The following is an 18,003-nucleotide window of genomic DNA, read 5'->3' as shown; positions in this document are numbered from 1 at the left end:
TGCTTCAGTGGCACGTTAAAACATTTTTTTTAATTAGTTTTGGGTCAAACCAAAACCAATTTTTTTCAAAATTTCTTACACATCAAAAAGTTTAAAAAAAAATGTTTTGGGTCAACCAAAAGCTTCATTTTGATTTTGAGCTTTTAATAAAAATTGAAATTAAACTAAAGGAAATTTTAAAACAAAAAGTCATTTCAAACTGAAGCATCTCATTTCAGGAATGTTGATAGGAAGGAAATATTTTGATTTTTTTCAGAATTTTTTTTTAGGTTTTTTTTTGTTTTTGTTTTTTTTTTAACCAAAGCAATCTGACTAAATTCATGAAAAGTTTCAGTATTGACAAATCTGCATTTTTTACTGGAAAAAGCTTTCAGGCCAAAAATTTTGCCCAGCTCTACTTCTGTCCCCAAAGAAGAGAACATGTAGCCTTTGGCATTTAAGGCTTTGGTATTTAAGTTTGCACAATTTTTCTGTTTACTTTATCAGAAAAATCTGCAGACGCCTTTAAACCAGGGGTGGGCAAACTATGGCCCTCAGGCCGCATCTGGCCCTTCAGACGTTTTAATCCGGCCCTCAAGTTCCTGCCGGGAAGTGTGGTCTAGGGCTTTCCCCACTCTGCAGAGCTCCCGGAAACAGCAGCATGTCCCCCCTCTGGCTTCCATGCGTAGGGACAGCCAGGGGGCTCCGCACGCTGTCCCCACCCCAAGCATCACCCCCACAGCTCCCATTGGCTGAGAATCAAGGCCGATAGGAGCTGCAGGGGCAGTGTCTGTGGACGGGGAAGTGCGCAGAGCTGCCTGGCTGCAACTCTGCATAGGAGCCGGCGAGGAGACATGCCGCTGCTTCTGGGAGCTGCTTGAGGTAAGCGTTGTCTGGAGTCTGGACCCCTGACCCTCTCCAGTGCCCCAAACCCCTGCCCCATCCCTGATCTCCCTCCCACCCTCCGAACTCCTCAGTCCCACCCTCCTGCACCCCAGAGCCCCCCCGCCAGCTGCAGCCCTCACCCCCCCCACCCGCACCCCAACCCTCTACCCCAGCACGGAGCCCCCTCCCGCACCCTGAACTCATTTCTGGCCCCACCCCAGAGCCCACACCCCCAGCTGGAGCCCTCACCCCTCCTGCACTCCAACCCCCAATTTTGTGATCATTCATGGCCCGCCATACAATTTTCGTACCCAGATGTGGCCCTCGGGCCAAAAAGTTTGCCCACCCCCACTTTAAACAGTTCAACAGAGGGATATTTGTCCATAAACATACAATGTAATTAGGAATACAGCCAAAGGAAAACAAATGAAGATGAAGGAATGAACTGAACAGAAACATCCCTTTGTATTTTCCTTATGCGAGCCAGTTCCTTTCTCCTTCTCTGTTTTCCATGTTGATTCATCACCAGAATTGGGTTGTTTCCTTGGTCATTCTCTTTAAGCCTCATCTCTTCTCTAAGTCCTCATCCTTCAGAGTCCTTGTGGAAGCAGAAGCTATGCTTGTTAGGGCATCTTTATGGGCTTCACCATCACTGGCTTGTCGTGTTAGAGTGTGCGTCAAGGAGCACTGCACCAACAGCAATTGCTGGAGGCATTCTGCTTGTGAAGGAGAGAGGGAGAGAGAGAGAGAGAGAGAGAGAGTAGGCTGATTGCCTCCAGAGGACCAAGTTGCAAGAGTGTGACCAAGCAGCAATATTAAAGCACCCTCTGCACAGAGACACAAGTGAGAGGGAAGGACCAGCAGCCTACATGCGAATATTTTCCAAGTGAGGCTTTCCCAACATAATGTAACTTTCCCTGAATTAGAACATTTAAATGAATTTAGCACTGTTGAAAGGTGCCTGAGTGCCAGCACTGGAGATAGAGTTCTCTAGCTCTCCACAAAACACGTACAATATGGGGAGCAAAAATGAAAACTCCTTCTACTCTGCCCCATAAACAGGACTCAACTTTGATATGGAGAAACCAGCTATAACGGTGAGAGTTTAGCTCAGTCTCCACAGCCCATCCAGTCATTGGCCTTTCTGTTGAGACTTCCAGCAGAGTTGTGAATTCCTGATGAGTGTGGTGGTGCTTTTTCATGTGGATGTTTGCCATTTGCAGCTGGGCTGAGACCTCCAGTTCATTTCCCATTGACTAAAGCAATAAGACAGTAATGACTTTCTCACCAGCAGACTGAGTTGGATTTGAGTCAGCAACATAGAGTTGAACAACTCACCTATTCTATAACAACTCCAGGCCCCAAATATACAATACTGTAAACTTTAATAACTACTATCATGGCAGAGGAGTTTCTAATCTATGATCAGCCCTTCCCTTTTCTCTCTCAGGATGTGTCTGTGGTTAGAAAGGAAGTTATTCTGAAAGTAAAAATGAATTAGTGGGAGGAATCCTGCACACGAAATCCATCAGGAAATACCTCCTAAGAAAATCCAGTAGACTGTCACTTACACATCTATGCATCTGCTGTTTATCATTTGATTTATTTGACCTGAGCATCAGTGATCACCGTGAGATGCTGGGTACTAATGACTCTATCTCAGTCACAATCATATAGCGAAAAAATATCATACAGAGGGAAATTGCCACAAGAGTTCCTTAGTTTCTACCTTCTTATAAGGTCAGCAAATTTCAATTGCTAGAAAATGTACTAGAACTGTAATGACCTGCCATGGATTTTTACGCTCTGTTAATATATATATATATATTATCTTTCTCTATGGTAACTACTGAAGAGGCACCTCATTCTGATCTTCCTACTCCTGATGTACTTTGGCGTAAACACTACCAGAACTTTTGGAAATCTCACAAGAACAATCTGTCTCATGAAAAAGATAGTAGCAACAAATAAAATAGATAGAAACAAACAAAATAAACCCCCACATATCTATTTTAAATGTAGGGCCTTATCTTGCAGTCCTAATTCAGGCAAAGCTCCCACTGCTTTCAATGGTAGCTTTGCCTGAATAAGGACAGCAGGACTGTACTCTTACTGATCAATCACTCTCATTACGTATTACTATGGTCCCAATATTAGTATTTGTGTTTATTTGTATGTATTAAAATGTTTTTCATGGGCTTTTTTTTAATGCACTGGAGAGTTGAAACAGATGTGTAGCTTGGGTTCTTAATTTTACAAATTGGGAGAAACCCCAAACCTATATAGAATAGGCAGGTGATTAATCAGAAGTTATGGTCCTGCAGAGCTTCTGAGCATCACAGGACCTGTGGATAACATTCTGCAAAGCTTCTGAGCTCCAGAAATGCATCACAGCAGTTTAACATTAGTCCAGCATCCCTTAGCAACTCCATAGCACTGAAGCCTGAAGCTTGGTTCCTTTGAGGTAAGGTGTTCCACAGGAAGAGAGCTTCAGTCAGTTCAATGCTAGGGGACATAAGTGACCTTAAGTTAACCCAGACTGCCCGTGAATATGGAAATGGAAAATCATAGTTGCAGTGTGCACACCAAAGAAATGCAACTGATGTAACCTAGCATCTCCTCATGTATGAGTGCACTCTTTCTTGTTTCTGGAAGGTTGTATATTGAAAAACATAAATGACAATTTTGATTGTCATAATTGGTAACTTGTCTATCCTTTGCAAAATAAAAAAGCCAAACCAAAAAATGCACCGGCGCCTGGTTAAAACCAATACAATTTTTGGTGGTGCCTTCAAATAATGTGTCAAATGCACTGCAAAAGTCTGGTCTCAAAAGCAAGTATCCTTCTTTTGCCTTTCCAGTGACTCATGCAGTACTTAATAATTCTCTCATTCTTGTTTTCCCATCATTTATGATACACCTGCAGAAGAGGACCCCTCTCCTTGTGCTCCTCAATCAGCGCATGGACGGCAGTGTCAGAATGGCACTGTGTGCAAAGCAGGATGGGAGGGGCCCAAGCATGGCATTACCAATTTCGACAACTTTGCCTTTGCCATGTTAACTGTGTTTCAGTGCATCACTATGGAGGGCTGGACAGATGTCCTTTACTGGGTACGTATCCGAAAATGACCAATCCCTGGGACTAATAGTGCTGTCCTGCCATGCTGAGAATATGGGGCTCTGGCTTGGTCTTTATTTTGCTCACTGGTTATGTGTGGTAATGGGAGGGTTAATAATATATGGCTTTAATTAATTTAGTGTGTCAATGGGATGACATGGAAGCTGTTAGCTGTCATATTTTTAAAATTTAAATGTGAACTTTCTATTATATTAAAATGTTAAAAGATGGCAGGTGGCATTTTGGTTTGAGAATCTGCAATGTACCTTTGTTGAGCTGGGTGTCATTGAGTGACCCTCCCGATGTGTCAGCTATCTCACACCAATATAAATTACTAATGCAGCAATATTTCTAATGAGTAAAGATAACCATGTAGTGGCATTGCTGTTAACAAAGGCACTAGAATGAAAAGACCCATGGATTTCATCGGGAAGTTCAGAAAATCCTTCTAGATCTGCACTCTAATCCTAATTATGATCGTCATCCTGACCCTAATTCTTACCCTGATCCTAATTCTGATATTGACCTAGATAATGACCTGAATTTTTATCTTAATCATGACCTAAATTCTATGTTTAATCTTGATGTTAACCTTAAAATTAACTATCATCCTCACCATAGTCCTAACCTGGAGACTTGCATTCAGCTTCCTTTGGCTTTTTTAGTCCCATAGTGTAGTTCCTGTTATGTTTGGGGACCTGGTAAAAGCATAGTAGTCCAAAATAAGGATTGATCTTTCATTATAAACTGGACCTACCTGGGCTCCTGAACTATGCTACTGCCTTGAACTTCTGCAGGGTTGCAGCATGGTTCAGGAACATGCTTAAAACATGATTTAGTCCTGACTATACTGTTAGAGTCTGGATTATAACTATGTTTAGAGACTTCTGTTCCCCCAGTATGATAGGAATTTCAGTGTAAATATAACCTGAGGCTCAGTGCATAGTAGAATTAACACAAGAATATTCTAAGGAAAATAGGGAAAAGATCTGGATTGGGGTAAGCTTGTGCTGTTAATCAACACCCCCATCTCCTTTAAACTTGATCCTGAAACTGCACTCCACCTGCCACTGGGTTAGAGTTTAAAATATTTCTCTTTGAAGATTTAGAGTGTCTACAGTATATCCATTGCACACGGACAGGACTCACACAGATAATGATGGTCTTTTTACCCTTTTAAATTTAGATTAACCTTGTGATGCCAGTTCCCTCCTAGTGACTAAGATAAGAGGCAGAGATGAAAATATTTGAGAGCAATCTGGGTCTAGTGAAATGAAAATTAGATTTACTTGAAACAAGAGTATACATTAATAAAAACAGTGAAGAAAAACCTAAAACCAGAAAAGAAACCAGGCAAAATTTCTCAGTATTTGATACAAAGAGTATATCTGTCTGTCATATTTCAATAGTATCCATCACTATAGTATCTGAGAGCTGTATCTCTGGGTATTCGAGAGAGACTTATGGGCCGTTCAGTTGAGAGAATCCAAAGCAAGGTGAATAAGACAATCAGTAATAAATAGGGATGCACTTGTGGCAGTGTACACTGTTAATTCATATGAAATGAATCCCCCAAATTATCATTATTTTCTCTAACGGTAGGTTTTACAATAGACCTTCCCCGCGTCTCTACGCTCTTGGGTCCCTGCATCATTCACATGACAGGGTATGAAACACTTGGGATACAGTCATCAGTTCTTATTCACCTAATATTAGGAGCCAAAAGCATATAGCCACCGATAAATGCTCTTCTACTGTGATTGCTACAGGTTGCTTCATTTTTCATGGATTCCCTAGAGCAACCTAGCTTTTGGCTGTTGGGTTTTGGTTTGGTTTGAGCTACTTTCTGAAGTTATTTTTTTCCTTTCATACAGTACAGTATATTGAGGCCTCAAATTATAATGAATTGTTGAGTATTAGTTTTTCCGGACAACCCTGTCTTCAGGGTGTGGATATATAGAACACTTGCTTTGGAAGGAAAAAAATATGTTCTTCTTGTTCTCAGTTCTAAATTATTCCTAGACAAAAAATCTTAATTAAGCTCGGTGATAGGGTCTTCTGTGGCCGGGCAGCCTAGTGGCTAGATCAGTGGTCTTTCAGTCTGTAAGGCCCGAGGCCGTAGTAGGGGGACCCAGACCCTCCCTCTCTACTGGGTCCCATCCCGGGGCCCTGTATAGATCAACCCCTAAACAGGGGTAATGGGGTCTCTCATCCTAGGAGGGAGTTAAGCCCCACTTCCCCAGGCTACTTCCTACCATTCTCTTCAATTTGGGGCATGGCCCCGCTAGTCCAGTTGCCCCAAGTGCTGCGGCTTATTTGCAGCCTCCCCTTGGCAGGGAGCCCTTACTTGCCTCAAGTAGCTGCTCTGGATGGCAGATTTCTGAGCTGACCCTTCGAGCAGGCAGAGACCTCCTGCTTCCTCGCCAGTCAGCCCCCAACTGAGCCTGGCTCCCTTCTTTTCTCTACCCCCCGTCCCATCCAGGTCTGGCATTGGCCGCAGGTGTAGTGGAGCTGGGCTAGCTGCACCCAAAGGTTTTCTTTAACCCCTGCTGTGCCAGATGGCTGTTTCTCTGCTCCCTCACAAGCTGGAATTAAGGTTGTAAATATAGTATCAATAACAAAAGGGTAAAATCTCTGTAACTAAAAAATAATCCACACCATCAACTTCTGAAAGCCAGGTAATGCAAAGTTCAGGTTACACTTTAGAAAAAACACTAGGAAAAGGACACCAGAAATGATGGACATTTAGGGCTAAGGTGATTCAAAGAATCTTAACTGTGCCCTTGTATCCACACCACGGTTTGACTTTGTCATGTTATATAGATACATTGGCCACCATTAAAAAGTCTATGTTTGTCAGCAGTTGCCATATAGTAGTATCTGAGATGCCATGATTATTTCGCGCTACTTAGAAGAGTGGTATTTGTATAGCAAAAGCTAACTTTCAATGTTGACTACTGTACACATCTATGACAAGTGTTATAGCTATAATAGTTGGCATGTTGAAACCCTATAAACATTGACATTTCAACCGTGTCTGCAGATGTCTTAAAAAACATGCACAGGTTTATGCAGTAGAGTATACAAAGCCAAAGAGTAAGGTATAATGTCTTTAAGATACCTACAGCAACATGGAGACTTAACATTCTGAATAGTAAAGCGTTAACAGGGTTCCAAAATTTCCAACCCTCTGGAATGAGTGAAGTATTTTAGGAAGTGGCATAGGATATAGGTAGGTCTTGCCAATTTAAGTACTCAGAGTGAAATCCTGGCTCTATTGAAGTCAATGGAAGAATTCCCATTGACTTCAATAGTGTTAGGACTTCCCCCCTCACTTTTTAAAATCCTGGCCTTAATCTCTCAATGCTCCACATGCAGTCACATGCACAAGACCTGGACCCATAAGAGCGTATTTGGGGATGGGATCTATTGTAATAACTATCTTCTGAGCACAGGAATTACAGGTAGGGAATTTGCTTTGCTCTCCCTTCAAGTCTGAAAAGGAAAGTATCTGTCCTTAAACTCAGTAGATCAAGTCAGAAGCCTTTGAGCGGAATTAGTTGGTTGGAAATGTTCAGTCAATTGAGCAATTTCCTTGACTGAACATTGCTAAGTGCCTTGTAATATTCAGTTCTGCTTCCCCCTTCCCCTCCACTAAGGACAGATTCTGAGAGGTGCTGAACACACACAATTCTTATTAAAATCAATGGGAGTTGAGGATGCTCAAACACCTCTCAGAATCAGGTGCTGAAAGAACAGCGAGCCACTTAGGAAAACTTTTGAAGTCTGATTGTCTGTCTGTCTAGAGTCTTATGACAGACCCAACAACACCATGGTACCAGAGTGCAATAATTTGCCAATTTCCTGTTCAATCAGGATAAAATTTTCACAAGTGACCTAGGAGCTTAAGTCCAATTGACTTTTCATTAAACTTACACTTCTAAGACACTTTATTGCAGATTTTAACCTCATTCTCTCCTGCATCCTCTCTCACACTTGCTGTTTTTCTCATCTTCAGTGAAGCCTATCCCTTCCAGCTCACAAGATTGTTTCCCTGCCTATAACCTGCCTGCCCATGAAAAGTGTCAGAGGCATTTAAATCAGCAAACTTTCATTCCATAGCATGTTTTTTTAAAGTAATGTCAATAAAATCAGTAAGCTTTCTAAGCTCCTCTCTCACCCAGTGGATAGTGTGTGCAAATAGGTTGGCTTCCTTTGAATTTTTAGAAAAAAATGATGCCCCTCCTTAGTTTTAATATTACTTTATTTGCTATTATTATTGTTGTTATTTATTTTTTATTATTATTTTATTTTATTAATTTACTGTGGTCCAAATTCTGCATGCAAGACAGTGAGGTTGCACAGGCTGTAAATCTGAGCAGAACTGTGCCAAGTAAGCACCAAATGCCTTCTGCATCCTTCATGCATTGAAAATGCTACCCCAGCACTGTCACTTGGGTGGCAATGTCCAGCAAAAATTCTGCTGCCTCCTTAAATAACATTTAAAGCCCTAAGAAATATTAACAGTCCCCTATCTTTAAAAGTAGAATTGCTGAGGCCTTCTGTTGGAAAACAGCATTCCATGTGGAGTTTGCTTGTGACTTTCTGAACTTGGTGAAGTTGTCCTAGCAAGAGAGACATTGAAGGGGCCTTATGATTACAAATAAGACCACATAGGAAATTGATCGTTTAAATATTCCAAATAAATAGTTCATAATACAAATCCAGAGAAGCACTGAACACCCACAGCTCCCTCTGACTTCAACGGGGGTGGTGAATACTCAACACCTTTCAGAATAGACTCTGACTGTGAGGTTAACTCAAGTTAGGGTGACCAGACATCCCATTTTTAAAGGGACAGTCCCTTATTTAAGCCCTCTTGCAGGTGTCCCGACTTTTTCTTAAAAACAGGCAAATTGTTCGTATTTTCTGTCTCTCTCTCTCCCACCCCCACCCCATCCGTACTGGTGGATCCTGCTGCTGGCCAGATCCCTGCTCGCCAGCCTCCCGTCCACCAACGGTGAGTGGGGGGGTCCAGTGGCCGACAATGGGGGTGGGTATGTAAGGCTGGTAGCAGGGCTGGCCGCTCCCCCTGCTGGTCCATCAGCGCAGCTCCCTCTGCATGCCAGCTCTCAGCCAGCAAGGCCCTGCCCCCGTCCCATTTCCGGCTGGCACTGGCTGTGCTCTGCGAGCTGCGGTGGCTGGTGAGTGTGGGTAGGTGCCAGGCGAGGGCTGGTTACATGTTGCCTCTGCTGCCCACCAATCGGCCCTTTACATGCTCTCCCTCTCACTGTCCTCTCCCTGCTTTGCCCCTTTGCCTCCCCACAAGCCCTGCTGCTCCTCCATATTTCCCCTCCCCCGGCAGGGCACATCCCACTCCCAGAGCTGTGCGGAGAACCAGCCCCTGGTCAGAGCACTCAGCTCACTAACAGTCTGGCTGGCAGGCTTCTTCCTTCCCCAACTGCCTCTGGCTGGCCCAGCACCCCAGGAAAGTGCAAGACCCTCCCGCCCCAGGGGTTGGCCAGGAGGAGCCAAGCCCTGCATGTGCCAAAGCCCTGCACAGTGGTGACATGGGAAGCATCTCCACCCCTCAGCTAAGCTCTGGAGTGGGGTGGGGAGAGCGATTTCCAGCCTGTTCATGCCCTGAACCTGCAGGCTCCACAGCAGCACCCCAGGCAGGCGGCTTAGCACCCTCTTCACCTGCCACCCGCCCCCCTCCCTGGGTCCTGCCCCCAGGGAGCACGGGGCTGAAGCCCCTGCAGTCAGGTTCCCTGGGTCCTGGTGCACAATGCATCCTTAGACCTTAAGCCCTTCCTTCCCATGCTGTAGCCAGGGGACAGGATGTGGCTGAGTTATGTCATTGGCCAGCAGCAGCCAGGAGGTGTTAGCTGCCTTTCGACACTTTGTGAGTAGGAAGGGTCAGTCAGTCAACACCCCCCCGGCCCCGTGAGAGAGGTGTATGGGAGTGTGTGTGTGTGTGTGTATGTCACCTCTCCCTGTGTGAACCCTAAAATCTTAAAGATAAGAAAGTAAATAAAAAGAATCCAATTATGCAGTATTTCTTTTTAACAGGGACTCAGTCAACTTGATGTTTGTTTGTACTGCATAGTTCTGATTGCCATTGAACTTGCTTAAAAATGAGTACCTGTATTCAGGGACATATGGGAAATATGGTCACCCTACTATTTATTATTATTACTAAGCATAATATATGCAAAGAGGCCCCAATTTAGCAAAGGACTTAAGCACATGTTTAATTTTAAGTCCCATTGAAGCCAATAAGTCTGAAGCACGTGCCCAAATTAAGCATGTGATCAGGTGCTTTGTTGAATGGGGATAGACTGTTGAATCAGGGCCACAGTGATTTCTAGCTTAGCTCCAGCTTACAGTAGTACATCTTCTACATTGGCTGAGCCAGATGGAGGTTGTTCATTTTTTTGGTTTACATTGTAGAACTTCTCCCTATGAACTATGGAGGTTTGAGTCTCAGATGTATTAACATTCTGGACACCCAAAGTATCCCAGCCACTGAATCATAGACTTGAGTTGGAAGGAATCACTAATGGTCATACTATTTCCTGTTTATCAGGACAAGATTGACCTTATCATTCCCATATCCCCTCTGAACAGATGAGTGTCTAGTCTCGGCAGCTCATTCCATTGCCTAAACTGATTTTATGAGGTTTTAAAGTAGGGACAAGTCTGACCAAATCCCATTCAGAACACCACTGAATTTTAGGAACATTTAGAAGAAGACGAGATCTAAATGTTACAGATTGCGCCCCGTCTTTCTTTTAAAGTAAATCTCTGCTGTAGCTCTTTATTTCTTGTACTCTGTTTGACTAATGGGAATAATTAATCTCTGTCTACTTTATAACATCCCATTTAAGTATTTGTAGACATTTATCACGTCTCCTCCCAATCTTTCTCCAGACTGAACAGATCCAGTTCTCCTAACAGGGCTTACTTTTAATTATTTTTAGCAGTTTTGTTGCTCTCCTTTAGGGGAGGTGTCTCTTACCAGTTAATATGCTATAGACTAAGGCTAATATCTAGAATTGGTGTTAAACTTTGTATACGGTCTGCCCCTTCCAGCTTGAGCTATGGGACACACTGCATGTAGACTGCCGTGTGCAGCATTAGGCCTGGTTTGCACTGAAAAGTTACATCAACGTTGGTCAGCGGTGTGAGAAAAACATCCCTGACCAACGTAGCTATGCCAACAAAACCCCCAGTGTAGACATAGCTAGGTCAATGTAAGAGGGCTTCCTATCTTCAATCAGGTGTTCCTACACTGAAAAATAACCCCCTTCTGTCACTGTAGACTGTGTCTAAACTATGGGGCTATGCAGACATAGTCTCTGTGGTATAGACATAATCTTAATTCTGGAAGTCTGGCTCTCCATTATGCTGCACCTAGAGGTATCATATCCACTAGTCCAAAGTGAGTGCAGAGTGGGTGTGAAATGCTACCAAATCAGAATGATTGCACCCACTTTGCAGTGGTGCAATGAATACTTACGGTGCAGAGTAATGCAGTCTGGTTCTTGCAGCTTGAATTCTAGGATCAAGCAGAATGACCACTTTTAAAAAGAGCCATTCAGCCTACCTCAGTGAAGAGGGATTTGTTTGTTTCCCATAATTCATGCAACATTTCTGAATTCTTGGCCAAAATCTCTGAAAACATGACATTGCAATGGCAGTTTGCACTGGGGCTCTGACTATAAAGTAATAGTTGTAAAGTAAAGAAGGGCAGGTTTCACGTGAATATAATTAGAGATGGACATGAGCTAGAACACTCAATCTGAACCCTCCTGGACTTCAGGCAAGATCAGTGTTTCAGACCATCTGTCTAAGAGGGACCTGATCTGGAATGGAGGATTTCAACCCCCTCAAATTTAAGAGGACCAAACTTCATAGGTTGGCCCAATCCCTACACAGAATAAGAAAACACTCTAAGAGCAGCAATACAATGGAACAGCCACCAAGACAGCACAATGAGTTTGAATCAGTGGAAATGTTCAAAAGTGAGTTAGATGACCCATCCCGGGGTATCATGCGCTAGATGCAGCAGGTTAGATGTGCTGTCTTAACAGGCCCCTTCCAGCATTAGTGTCTATGAATCTATGAAATCATACTTCTGAGATGATTCAGTAAATGAGCTTGAAACCAGAGCTCACAGTCACCCTGGAAACTCCTATCAGGAAATCAAATTGGGGAAGAAACCAAGCAATCGATATAATTTACTTTGCTGACAGCCTTGACGTGCTTTGTGAGCTTTTCTCATCCCTCCACAGCCTGGTGAAGCCCGATGAGGAAGATGTGGTGAGGAGTACAGTGATATTGCCATAAAGTGGAAAATGTTAAATGCAGAACTGCAACCCCCAATTTTCACCAGCTGTGTTGTGCTTTCTAACCCTTTATTCTTACAGCGTTCAGGCTTGAATTAGTAAGGCTTTCCGCACAAGGGAATGATCTGATTCTCAGAATATACCTCTCTCTGCTCCACAGCATTTATTTTTTCCAGAAAGTGCTGGATTTTTATTGCGGGGTTTTATGATCATGTTGACAGGATATGGCACGGAGGTGAAAAATAACAAAAAATAAAATAAAATAAAAAAATTAGAGCACAAGCAAATGGTCTCACTGATCACAAAGGTTATTCCACTTTCATCTGCTGTAACAATGCCATACAGTGGGGTGCCCACATGTTGTGGCACTGAGGGGCCACAACATTGACTTGTCAGAAGAGTAATGGCCAAGCTTACAATTTATGGCCCAAGCAATAAATCTGTTTTTCACAAACAAATGCATATGCAACCATAACAGTTGCTTGTACTTTTGTCTTCCTTGAGCGATTAATAGGAATGGCTTGTTGTTTTACTCCTACAGCAAAAACCTGGCTCCATACAAAGAGGGTGCACTTTAAGACTCCAGGTTTCATGTGACCCTCAAGCCTCACTTTGGGCACCCCTCCTGAATATGTTAAGAGGCTCTCTGTTTAGGATAAGCTTCTTTCTTGGATATTTATGGGTTGGTGTTAATGGAGTGCCTCTGCCCAATGCTCCTGCTTATGAAGGACTTCTTTAATAGCCCTGTTTTTCTCTTGCCCTTCTTTACCCCTCTTTCTTCCTTCGCTCTTCCTCAAACTCTCACCTAATGATGGCTTTTTCTCTACTGTAGAGACCTTCCTGTCCCTCAGCTTCTTCCCAAACCTGGAAAATTGAGAGCTTACCTGGTGGGACAAATATTTCAAAAGTTACAAGAGATTTTGGGTGCAACAATTTGTGGGTTCCCAACTTGAGAGTGGCCAGATTTCCAGAAGACAGATACTCAATACTTTTTGAAAAATCAGGCAAGTCAAGTTGAGCATCCAAAAATTGAAGCCCCTGAAGTCATGGTCACTTTTGGAAATGTTGTCTTTGGTCCATCCACCAGCCCTATGACTATGAGGTAGATATGTTGTTTGTCAGATGTCCCCAGAAATTGAAGCTCTAGAAATAGATGATATAATTATTTGATTTGTTTCCAGTCTAATTTTGTTTTAATGAGTTGCTTTCAAGACTTAGAGCCCGATTCTGGTCTCAGTTACATGTATGCCAATCTCATTGAGTTTGATTGGAACTTCACTCATCCACTAACGACAGAGTTGGTCCCTTAGGATTGGCTCCTGCATTTCTCATAGAGGCAAAGTCCATTGATTTCAGTGGGAGTTCTGCCTGCAGGAAGACGTGAGGATGAAATCCTCTGTACTCTCTTATGAGTGAGTGGCAGAAAGCTGCACACTTTGGGGTGACTGAGCCACTGGTAATGGGGACCCAGAGACAGGCTTGACATAAAGACAGGAGGAGCCTGGAAATGAGAAAGGAAATGAGATGCCATTGGAATTCAAGACCCAATAGAGTGAGAAGTTATTATGAAACAATGACATCCCGGGGATGTTAACTTTTGAGAGCTATTGTTCTGTTACTCATAACATGAATGATTCTTCCATTAGGGCCATAATAGAAATCAGACTTTCATTTACTGCAGAGATTTTCCTTTCAGATGGGTATTTTAGTACCTTTTGTTGCTAATAATGCACACAAGCATAGCAGAAGATTCAGCCTTGTCTATAGCGGTTGCAATCACAAGTTTAAGTGTGGCTTTGTTGGAAATGTTGTAGCAGTTGCATTGCATTCAAGAGCTCTGATTATGGTTTCCTCAGTAAAAGTCTAGCAGTTGTATTATGTTAATGAGGAGTTAGTAGGATAATCAGTGAAATGTGTAGTACCTGTACGTTATGAGCTGTGAGTTAGCTTTCATCAGTACAAGTCTAGATATTGTATGTTATATTTGTGAACTGTGAGAATAATTTGTGAACTGTCATCAATAGAAGGTGGTCCGTGTTTATGAAATGTGAATATGGCTTCATCGTCTAAAATGGAAAGGCTGAAGTCAGTTCATTTGTTGGGAATATCATGGCTTGAAAATTAGCTCTGACAGGAAACTGGGATATATTGATCAGATGGAAATTAGAAAAGTTGACTGTCGTGCCTCCATTTAGTGAAGTGAGTGTTTATCAGCAGTTTTAACAGCTTATATTTTAATGCTTCTCATTATCTTTATTTTTAAGAGCTTAATTGACTATGTAAATCAATTAACAGCATGTACTTGGATATTTGTGTGCATGCAGCAATCAGCGCTGTTCTGATATACCTATGGTAGTATCTTGTGTCAGCCTATGTAGAAAAAGCACTGAGACAAATAGAAGAGGATAAAAAACAGCAGTACAGTGAAATGGGCAGCAAATCCCTTTCTGGATAATCAGCCGTGTAAATGTAAACACAAAATAAAGACAGGAAGGGAAAGCCCTGGATTTTGAAATGAAATAAAATCTGTAGGTCTGGAGGCCTGCTATCCTGAGGAATATTTTCATGCTTGAAATTAGCACTTTATCTTTGCAGAGTGAATTTCCAAAGCCTTTAAAAGATTAAAAGGTTTTTAAGCAGCAGAGAGCGATGGAAGTGCTATGGTGTCTGTAATGAAAGAACTATCAGCCCCCTGGGTAAATACTCTTTGGGCCTTATGGGCATTTTTTTTTCAGAGATCTTTACATGTTTTTAACACACACTCACTCAGGAGCAAGGTGACCTGGCAGGTTAACGCATTAGGTCTTTTGCCTCTGGAGATCTGAATTCAAATCTTTATGAAGTCACATAAGTCAAAATAATTTTGGAGGTCACTAGAGGCCTATATGCAGATGACAAAATCACCACTGCACACAAATATCTTGGCATAATCAGCAATCTGTAATAGGGAAGATGGGAATAGTGACGTGTGACATTTATCTGGATTAAGACCTGGTCTTGGCAGAGTGGAGCTGAGAGTCCAACAGCCTGAATTTCCTTTTCAGTTACACTGGTGTAAATGAGACAAGAATCAGGGCACAGAAATGGAATAGAAAGATTCTTCTTCGAGTGCTGGTCCCTATGTGTATTCCACTGTGGGTATGCATATGCACCATGGTCCTCAGAATGAAAGATTTTGATAGTACTGTCCATTATTCCACACCTGTGCTCTTCTTCTCACGTTTCAGACTGAGGCCATAAGGGGGTGCAGGCCGTCTACCTCTCCAGTTCCTTTCTACTACCACATGGTCCGAGACAGAACCTCTAATGTCCACGGAGCTGCTGTTCTGCCTTTGAATCTCTAAATATTGTAGAATAAAATTTTGTTAATTAAGTATTAGTTACTTAATTAGATTTTGGGGATCCCCCTCTGGGGCAGCCCCACTCCCAGTACAGGACTCAGATTATGTCCAGGATTCCAGACTTCAAGAACTGCATCTCCTGCCCTCCAGTCCCTCCTGGTCAGCGACAACCATCAGCGGTGCTTATGCTGCCTTGGATAATCTCATCTCTCTACTAAGTGCAGGATCTTCCACTCCTTCCCCAGCAGAACCCAGCAAATGCAGAGATTCATAGATTCCAAGTCCAGAAGTGACCGTCTAGTCTGACCTCCTGTATAACACAGACCCTAGAATTTCCCCAAAATAATTCCTAGAGCATATCTTTTAACAAAACGTCTGATCTTGATTTAAAAATTATCAGTGATGGAGAATGACCACAACCCTTGGTAAATTGTTCCAATGGTTAATTACTGTACCCACCATTAATAATGTATGCCTTATTTCCGGTCTGAATTTGTCTAGCTTCAACCTCCAGCCATTGAATTGTGTTATGCCTTTGTCTGCTAGATTGAAGAGCCCATTATTAAATATTTGTTCCCCATGAAGGTACTTACAAATTGTAATCAAGTCGCCCCTTCACCTTCTCTTTGTTAAATTAAAGAGATGGAGCTCTTTAAGTTGATCACTACAAGGCATGTTTTCTAATCCTTTAATCGTTCATGTGGCTCTTCTCTGAACACTTTCCAATTTTTCAATATCCTTCTTGAACTGTTGCCACTAGAACTGGATACAGTATTCCAACAGTGGTTGCACCAGTGCCAAATACGGAGGCAAAATAACCTCTTTACTCCTACTCAAGATTCCCCTGGTATGCATCCCGGGATTGCATTAGACCTTTTGGCCACAGCATCACACTGGGAGCTCATGTTTTGCTGATTATCCTCCACTAGCCCCAGATCTTTTTAATGTCTCTTTATACAGCACCAGAAATACTGTAAGCATGGAATAAACAATAACAACAGAGTAGGTCATCATGAAAAGGATCATGAAGGAGAAGCCAGGATCCTATAGATCCTGTTGAGTAGGCTGAGAGGGTGTGTCTGGCTCTTCAGACTTAGGAAACCTCTCATGGAGCATTCTATGAGTTTCCAGTCCGATCTAGGGTTGGCAGATCCCCCTGTACATTGGGCAGAGACATCAAGGAGTGTGCCAGCCAGCAACACTACCTCAGATTCAGGGGCGAACAAAAGTAGCGCTAAGGACTCCTCTTCCCAACCTCACCATGAGGGTGCAAAGCCTTCTCAAAGCCTAAAGAGAAATCCACTTTCAGAAACATCTTTAAGAAGATGGCTGTTTCCCCAACACCTTCTAAGTCGGGTGATTCTTTGCACCTGGTCCCAGCAGGCTCTAGAGACCATATGGGTCACAGTACCAACCCACAGACACCGAAGAGTAAGAGTGCCCCCACATCAGCACCATCAACAGGAGTGGGATCATCAGCACAGAGCAAAGAGAGACATAAGCCAAGGCTACGACAACCACAGGTACCAACAAAGGGTCCCAAAAGCCACATGCATTGCAAGTACTGCCAAGGGCATATAAGAAAACATAAGCTTCCAAGAGCACTTCTACACCAGCTCACAAGTGCACAAGAAGAAGACTCTTCACCCCAAATGATGACTGACAGATACGCCAGTCTGGAGGACATCTTCATCTTTCCAGACCCAGAATCATTCCTTCTATTGGACTTGATCCTTACCAGGGAGATTCTAACACCATCAGTCCACAAACAATATGAGAGATGTTGATCCGCTATTATGTCTATTAATTGTGGCATCCCTACATTGACAGTACTGAGGGCACCACGGTCACCCACATTTCCTCTTTGGGGGAATCTGGCATGAAGGAAGAGATGAAAACCCAGATAGAAGTTCCAGAATCACCTGGACCCTGCCATACCCTCATAAGATGGGGCATCCCCTCACCCAGGACTGCTGGTCCCCTGGCCTTGGGAACCTCCTCAGCCTATGTTGGATCTCTCTCACTGACCTGATTAGGAACCGTGGGACCCATACGTGCAATATCCAGAATCAGTACAGTCTCATTAAGAATCATACCATCTCTTTCTCCCACCCCCAGAGATCAGCCTGTGCTCCCTCAGGAACCCATGGAAGAGGAGGAGGCAAAACCAGATACAGCAGTACCATCAGTCACAACAGGAGTATTATTAGAATCACCCGAGGAGGGGGCTGCCCCAGCCTTGCTGTCTCATCCAGATGGCCATAAACAGTTTCAAGCTTTGGTGAGGAGAGTTGTGGATGAGCTCCAGATTCCTCTGGAGGAAATTCAG

The 18,003-nt window shown here is 43.1% G+C and overlaps 1 protein-coding gene across 1 annotated transcript in view; it reads left to right on the top strand.

Moving 5' to 3' along the window:
* The window catches only part of CACNA1C (calcium voltage-gated channel subunit alpha1 C), a 704,641-nt gene that overhangs the window by 468,186 nt on the left and 218,452 nt on the right, over positions 1-18,003 (top strand). The window contains exon 7 of the mRNA XM_078849824.1: positions 3,791-3,975. Coding sequence (XP_078705950.1) covers positions 3,791-3,975 — 185 coding nt within the window. The remainder of the gene's footprint in view (positions 1-3,790; positions 3,976-18,003) is intronic.

Source organism: Lepidochelys kempii, chromosome 1 (assembly GCF_965140285.1).
Source record: "Lepidochelys kempii isolate rLepKem1 chromosome 1, rLepKem1.hap1, whole genome shotgun sequence".
NCBI lineage: Eukaryota > Metazoa > Chordata > Testudines > Cheloniidae > Lepidochelys > Lepidochelys kempii.
Note: the sequence above shows the minus strand (reverse complement) of the source record. Positions and strands in the feature narration are given on the sequence as shown.